Here is an 8047-nt window from a genome sequence, read left to right on the forward strand (position 1 = left end):
TTCCCAAGTCAGAGGACCGCAGGTGTGTATGATTGTGTACATGTGTGGCAGATTCCACTATGCTGTGCAGAAAGAATATGTCACAAGTGTGCACATTGTGCTGAGGATGTGTTCTTGTTTTCTAGGTACTGTAACAGTCACCTGCAGGTTCTCGGCTTTATCCCCAAGAAGGAACGGAAAAAGAAACACGATGCTTTGGAGGACATGCGTTCACGGGCTCACCTGGAGTCAGTGGCACTTAACATAACTGTGCCCTCTCTTGCTCTGAAAGCTCCCAATGGTCTAGATGAACTTCCACCATCTCCCCCCTGTACACGTCTGTTACCCCTCCCTGATGGGGAACTCCTGGACCCTTTTGCCTTTTATGAGGATGACACAGATGGGGAGGAGGTGGGTACTCCTCGGAAGGGTAATGCCATCAAGAAGAAATTACAGAGTCGGCTGGTGCTCAACCAGAAACTCTGCCATGACACGGACCTCTTCCAGCCACCTCCTGAGCACTTTAGTCCCTCTCCTGTCCCCCGTGTCCACCCCTCCTCACCGCTTAACACTCATCTCCCTCGGCAGCCGTCAGGTCTTCTCCAGCCGCCCCAGCACTCCAGCGTGACTTCCTTCATCTTCCCAGGACAGCAGCAGGGTTTATTATGCAATCCACCACCACCTCAGACGGTCAACTTTCTGCCTCCAGGGATGCCTGCTAATGCAGCACCCAGTCCAGTGCAACCTTCTGGGCCGTCACTCAGCAGGAAAATGCCTTTCACTGCTACTCACTTGCCTGTCAGTTGCAAGGACAATGGCAGTAACAATCAGCGGCATGTGGTTGTCATGCGCCCCACTGCCTTCTCACCTTCTGCCAGCTGTTTGGCCAGGTTGCAACATCTTGTGCAGCTCTGTGCCAAGAGACACCGGGAGCATGGAGACCTCTTTCCACATCTAGGTACTTAATTTAAATGTATTTACCACTAGTTTTCAAACTCACTCTGTTCTCTCACACTAAATTAATGTGTAAGATACTTCAGATAAACTGTAGTTAATGAGAAATTAACCTGCTGAAATGGATGAGCTGCTCTAACAAGTTCCCTTTCAGGATTGGACTGGTCAGAAGATAGTGCTGATGATGATGATGATGATGATGAAGAGGAGGCAGAGAGATTTGTTCCTTTTCAGACCTCTTGGAGACCACAGAATGGGTTGGTATCCAGGTACTTATCCTAGTACTTTACCTTACTGCCTGAATTTGGACCTGACATTTTCTGTCATGACTTCTTCTGTTTCCCGAATAGGTTGGAAGACGACTGCGGTTCCTCTCGGAGAACACGGCTACTTAGGCTTTGCTCGTACCTCCAGGAGAAATACAAGCACATGTGCAGGCAGGAGAGAGCGAGTATCCGCCAAAAGAGATACCGCTATGCCTTCCGCAAAGCCTTGTTGCACGCTGCCAGTAACAACCCAGACTGCGCTGGGCAGCTGATCCAGGACGTCGGTGGTGCCTCTCGAAGCTCTTCAAGGTATTCTCACATATGTGATGTTTGTCAGTTTTGTTTATCTCTCTATGAAGACAGTAAGATTAAAACACATGTATAAATAGATAGCAGCTTGGTTAAGACAGTCACAAACCTTCCATCAACAATGACTGTTTTCTAGTCTTTTTTTTATTCTTTATTTAAAAAGTAAAACGTGACAAGTGCAGAGTGATGTCAGTTTTGCTGCTGTTTGCTCAGTCCTGTGGCTGTATGTCTTTACAGTGTGGCTCCAGCAAAGCAGCAGACCACAGATACAGGGACCTGCACTGGCAGCACAAAGGGCCAGGCCTGCAGCAACAGAGCTCTGCCCTTCACTCAACACTGCTTTCAGCGTATCCTTTCCATCACTTCACTGATTGTACAGCTGGTCGCGAGAAGTGCATCACAGTGACTGTGTATAATTTATACAGTGTTGTACAAAGTTTTTCATAAATCACATACTGTGATGTACAATATCCCTGCGTGATGGAGTATCACGATCACATGCCCTCTCTCCTGTATATGTGTTATTTCCTTTATTGTTCTCTGTAGACATTCTGTTGAATCGTTCCCAGCAGCTCTTTGCTAGTTGCACAGCCAAATTTGCAGATGGTCAGCAGTGCTCCATCCCTGTGTTTGATATCACGCACCAGACGCCCCTGTGTGAAGAGCATGCCAAAAAGATGGTGAGTTCGTTGTTTAAGAGACGAGTTCAACATTTTGGGAAATGCACGTTCAAGTTCAAAGTGCAGATGTACATTCAAACGTAAGGAAATTGATTTGCCGCGGCTCTCCCTCAGCCCTTGAACTGTAAGGAAATAAGAAATCAATAACAGAACAGCAGGTTATAATAAATAGATAAATAATCAATCATATATAACAGAATGGTAAAATAAATTAATCAATCAGTAATCAGTAGTTAACTAGTAGTCATCTGGAGTTAAAGTGCACACGGTTCATTATTCTAACCGCCTGCGGATAGAAACTGTCTTTAAGGCATCTGATCCAGGCTCTAACACTCTGTAGCCATTTCCCTGATGGAAGGAGGGAGAACAAGTCTTGTGCCGGGTGTCCAGTGTCCTCCATGATGCTTTGTGCCTTCCCTCTGCAATGGTTGATGTAAATATCCTGGATCTATGGCAGTGGGGTTCATATGATTTTTGATGCCAATTTTACTGTCCTTAGTTGTTTGTGGTCCTGTTCAGTAAGGTTGCCAAACAATACTGGTATGCCTTCAGTAAGGATGCTCTCTATGGTAGTCTGGTAAAAGTAACCTAGGGTTTTTTTTAGACATTACGTCATTTTTAAGCGACCACAGAAAGTAAAGTCTCTGTTGCACCTTCTTAATGACGAAGTTAGTATTAAGGGAGAGGGAGTCTGTAATCTGAATGCCTAAAAATCTAAGTATCATTGATGTAAACTGGGGGTTTAACAGAAGTGGATGCCAATCAACAGTTACAACCTTAATATTAGTAGTACGTATTTGCTTTCTCACTGAGAGTTAGTTAAGGGGATTGATACACTCAGTTAACTTAGCTTAGCATTAAGCCTGGAAACGTGGAAACAAATAGCCTGACTGTGTCCAAAGGTAACAAAATCTATCCACCAGCACTGGTGAAGCTCACTAATTAACAAGTTGTGTTTTTGTTTTCAGTCATCCAGCAAACAAGTAGAGACTCCAGGAATCTCCTGTGATCTGTAGTTTTTTTTACACATTGTTTTTTTTGTTCAGCTTGAACAAACTATATACAGTGAGTTTTAGAGATGCTGGTATATGAATTTTAACGGGATGCTGTTTAAAGCTAACACTACTTATTTACTGCACAGTCATGAGAATGGTATTAATCTCCTCATCTAATTCTTGGTAAGTAAGCAAATAAGTGTATTTCCCAACATGTTGAACGCTTCCTTTAATGTTCTCTTATTGTTGGTGACAGTTAGATTTCATATGGGTTTAGGTTATGATGACTCAGTGTTCCTGTATACATTCCACACAGGATAACTTCCTGCGTGGGGATGGAAACCGACGAGTGCAGCACCAGCAGCAGCAACAGCGAAAGCCACGTAAAAAGACCAAACCACCGGCGCTCACCAAAAAACACAAGAAGAAGAGAAGGAGAGGGCCACGGAGGCCTCAGAAACCCATCCCTCCAGCGTTGCCACAGGGGAACCTGGGAATGCCTTCTACAAGTCTAGCAATGCCTTCACAGGCTAGCATCAGGTGCGCTACACCTGCTGTCTCTACTCTGTTGAGTTAAAAATTTAATGTGTGGAGATCCATAGTCAAGGACAACACCCTCACTCACAGGATAATGTTACACATGTGTGAACAGCCCCTTCACTACAGTGCCTTATTGTATTACTTAAGGTTTTTGATCATCTCTTTTTTGTTGCAGGAGCCCTTCAACTCCAGACCTAAGTACAGAGGAGCTTCCTGACGATATCACCAATGAAATGGCAGACATTCCAAATGACCTTGAGCTAAACCAGGAGGATTTTTCTGATGTGTTACCCCGACTACCTGATGACCTGCAGGACTTTGACTTGTTTGAAGGTTCTCTTACAGCTTCTTGTGCACCACTTTATGTGAACAATAACAAAATCCCTTTAGTCTGTGATTTTATAATGATAAGTGTGTGTGTGCGTGTGCGTGTGCGTGTGCGTGTGTGTGCGTGTGTGTGTGTGCGTGTGTGTGCGTGTGTGCGTGTGTGCGTGTGTGTGTGCGTGCGTGTGTGTGCGTGCGTGCGTGTAGGTAAGAATGGAGAGCTCCTGCCCACCACAGAGGAGGCTGAGGAACTGGTGCGTGCACTGCAAGCTATGGGGTCCTACCCAGACTCCTTGGTGTGCCTGACCTCCATGGGAGACCTGGCCCCATCTGAAGGAGTGGACCACAGAGCCATGACTGTGTTCCCTGGTCCAGTCCAGCCAGGGACCATGGGGGATCTGCTCAGCAGCCGCATCCCCACAGAGAACTTCACCAGCCTTGAGCTGGAGGACAATATACTGCAATCCACTGGGGGACACTTTCCCCCTTCACCGCCATCTCAGCCCACTAACCAGCCCCCAACTTCATGCTCCAACCTGACCTCATCTTCTTCTACAGTAGCCCCCTCCACCACCTCCCTGCTCACTCAGACCTCCATTACAGAGCGAACGTTTTCCCGGACGCACACATCTCATGTGCTGGCCAAGTCGGACGCACCCACATCATCTCCCCAAGGCAGCCACTACAGCAGTGAGCATGTGCCATCCCCATACAGTGACCACATATCTTCTCCCCATGCCAGCTCCTTCCAGTCTGACACCCCTCTGCTGCTGGAGGTCCCTCTCAGCGGGGTACCAGGACCCCCACGCTCGTCATGGAATAATCTCCCTCTCCCCATCACCGACCCCACGCAGTTTGGCAATCTCATAGGATCGGAAAGTCATCTCATATCCACTTCCCTGTCCACTCCCCCAGCCACCACCCACTCTGTGACGCTGCAGCCTATGGCTGCCCTTTCAGCGATGCCTCAGAGCGGCTTGACAGGTTTAACAACTCCCCCTGCCCCCTCGTCCTCCCTCCCATCCTCCTCACATGATCTTCTGACCTCCACACAGCCCAAGCAACAGCTCCCTCAGTTCAGCGCGGCCTTTGGCCATCAATTGGCCTCCCACAGTGGCATCCCGAAAGACGTGCAGCCCAGCCACAGCTCCACAGCACCCCCCGCTGGCTTCTCCATAGTTAGTGCCACTGCTGCAAGTGCCAACAGCGCCACACCACCCTTCACGCAAAGTAAATGAGAGCAGGCGGCCTGCAGCGGCTGCATGATGGTCTGTGGACTCGCAGTCACTTACAATCCAGTCGACTGGCTTCTGATTGACCACCCCACTTCATCTGCTACATGTGTGCAATGTGGTAATAGTGCACTATTTGATAATGAATTTGCACAAACTCAGATTTTCCTCAATATTTTCTATTTTGTTCTTTAATCCTGTAGCCAGACTCTGGGATTTTAAGTCAGTGTGAGCCCACTTGTTTGATGCCTTGTGGTTTCGTCAGCAGGGGGTTACAGTCAAATCTTTCAGATTTTGTGATGAAAGAATCGGGTGAAAATTGGCGGAAGGACCTTAGCAGAGATTATCTGTGTCACAGTGCTCAGAATTCATAGAAGCCTCAATCAGTGGTCGGTTTTGTTTGCTTTGCCAGTTAAAGTCCTGTCTTAAAATGATCAACTGTACCCTGCCTTGCTCAGATGGCCATTGCATTTAAAAAAAAAAAAAAAAAATATTCCACCTTTTTCATACACTGCTTCTGTCACGCCCTGAAAAACGAGAGTACAAGTTGTGATATTTGTGACCCATTATGTTTCAAGCTATTTAACTGTTATCATGATATAGAATCTTACTGAGTCAGATTTCACAGTCATACGAATTTACCAAAATACTTTTAAAACAGCTGTTTTTATATTGTGTATACTATATATGTGCTCATTTATTTGTTTGCTCAGACGTCAAAATCTCTGACCTCACCATTGGTTGTGGGACTCTGAGTGGCCTAGTAGACACTTGAAGGTAAATATAGTTTCTTAAAGCAATAAACACATTAACATAACTCTAGCATTTAAGATATTTTATTGGTCTCATTACATGTAGCTTCACTTGCTGAATCAAGGCTGGATCAGGAATATACTTTGGCTTCTATAACTGTTGTAAACTCTGTATTTATACAACAGTTTCACTCAACACTAGAGCGAACAGAAACCAGTGATCAGGTCAACCTGACTTCTTGTCTCGGGTCATACTGAGTGGATTTGTGAGGCTAATAAATGAGTTTCAGTGTTATAGTAATGGTGATGATGGAGTAATCCAGGGACTTTAAGTGTCTACTCTCAAAGGTGCTCTCTGGTCCACATGTACAATGGTCTTTAGTGACTTGCATGGAAACCCACTATAAGACGTTAAGGCCGCACTACCCTGAAAAGGTTTAGGCAGTGAACTGGCACTGGAAATGAATACTTTACTCATTAGCTAGGTGTAATGTGATGGTATAAACTGGTGTGTTGAGCACATCTGAGGTAAAGCACTGTCTGTTTTACTCAGTTATAAAGTGATTTTAAGAGAAATGATGCAAACCTGGGGCCTGGATTTGATTTTAGAAAAATGAGGACTGTCTGTTAATGACTCATACAGCAGTAAAACCATGGCTTTTGATAGATATTATATTAGACATTTGACAGATCTGTCATACATTGTTGAGTATTAGGTATATAGAGTAGCAGTCTCTATCTTGGGGTTTGTTGGTGAATTGTTGAGTAGCAATGGATTGAAATTGTTTTTTGCGATGTATTCAGTGGAACCTGTGTCTTGTAGAATGAATCTCTCGTATTTAATGGCTATCAAAATGGTTGTAAGTTCTGTTTGAAGTTGGAGGGATCAATGTTTGTATGCTATGTATGCTTTCATTTTGTTTTTAATAATATTCTGATGGAGAATATTTTTTGATAGCTATTAAACACCAGGAAGAAGTCTGAGATCGCATGGGCCAATGACCTTTTGTGTAAGAGCATTATAATATCAATATTAGATTATGGTCATTGGCTCAATTGTCGGTGGTATGAAACATTGGAATATATGCATCGCCATTTCATTTCATTTTGTGGAGAAAAACTGATCAACATACAGTATGTTGCTTTTTCAACACAGATTTGCACAGGAGTGGATGAGGCCGAGGGTGTTTCACATGTCCCATGTCTGTCTTTGTTTTGTTTGTTTTTTTTGTGTTTTTTTTTTTTTGTTGTTTTTTTTTTTTGCTCGGACGCTCATTAAATGAACAGCTGCCATCATTACCAGCTCTGAGCCTGCACCAGACCCCTTGTTTCCAGCTGTGAGAAGGCCCAGTTCTGTCTCTCCCTTCCAAAGAGAAAACACATTATGAAGTGTAAACCTGTAGCTTCACCAGAGACGACTGGGCTTCTCAGTGACTGCAGTGTTTGTCATAGTCAGGTTGGAAGAAAATGTTTGCAAGGCAATACTGCTGTATCCACATAGCATGAGATTAGTCGCTGCACCAGTTTACTCTCTCAACAACCACGTAGAACAAAATTAACAGGGCTCGTAGGTATATGTAACTGCTTGAATTCAGAGATGGCTGACAAATTCCTATACTCATTGAATGTACTGTATTACTGTTTTTAAAGATAGGATGAGCTAATCTAGTCACCTTTTGTTATTGGTCCTTGTTTAATTTGTCTAAGGTATTTTTTGTATACAAAGGTTTACATTTTTATGTATATTTTTCTTGTGTACAAATTATGTAATATGTGTACAAACACTGTATGTAATATCTGTATATAGTGTGAGAAATTTGATCTTTTGTTTTTGGATGTATAAATAAAACTTGCTGTGAGGTATTTGCTGACACAGTTTGATATGTTTTTTTGTTTTATTTTAGATGCTTAGAAATAATTTCCACTATGCGTGTTAGTGGTTACATGAAATCTACTTTTTAAATTTTAATTCACAGTCCCATCGTAATCCCAAAAATCCCCCTGGACTGTTAGATA

At 44.0% G+C, this 8047-nt stretch overlaps 1 protein-coding gene across 1 annotated transcript in view; it reads left to right on the forward strand.

The window, feature by feature from the left end:
* The window catches only part of ino80da (INO80 complex subunit Da), an 11163-nt gene extending 3257 nt beyond the window's left edge, over positions 1-7906 (forward strand). Inside the window, exons 3-10 of the mRNA XM_023398660.2 lie at positions 126-937; positions 1088-1190; positions 1284-1508; positions 1746-1855; positions 2055-2188; positions 3500-3723; positions 3899-4056; positions 4255-7906. Coding sequence (XP_023254428.1) covers positions 126-937; positions 1088-1190; positions 1284-1508; positions 1746-1855; positions 2055-2188; positions 3500-3723; positions 3899-4056; positions 4255-5285 — 2797 coding nt within the window. The 3' untranslated portion in view covers positions 5286-7906. The remainder of the gene's footprint in view (positions 1-125; positions 938-1087; positions 1191-1283; positions 1509-1745; positions 1856-2054; positions 2189-3499; positions 3724-3898; positions 4057-4254) is intronic.
* Positions 7907-8047: the final 141 nt, after the last annotated feature.

The sequence above is a fragment of the Seriola lalandi genome, unplaced genomic scaffold, assembly GCF_002814215.2.
Source record: "Seriola lalandi dorsalis isolate HSWRI2012SDOR001 ecotype SW California unplaced genomic scaffold, Sedor1 jcf7180002049685, whole genome shotgun sequence".
NCBI classification, from domain to species: Eukaryota; Metazoa; Chordata; class Actinopteri; order Carangiformes; family Carangidae; genus Seriola; species Seriola lalandi.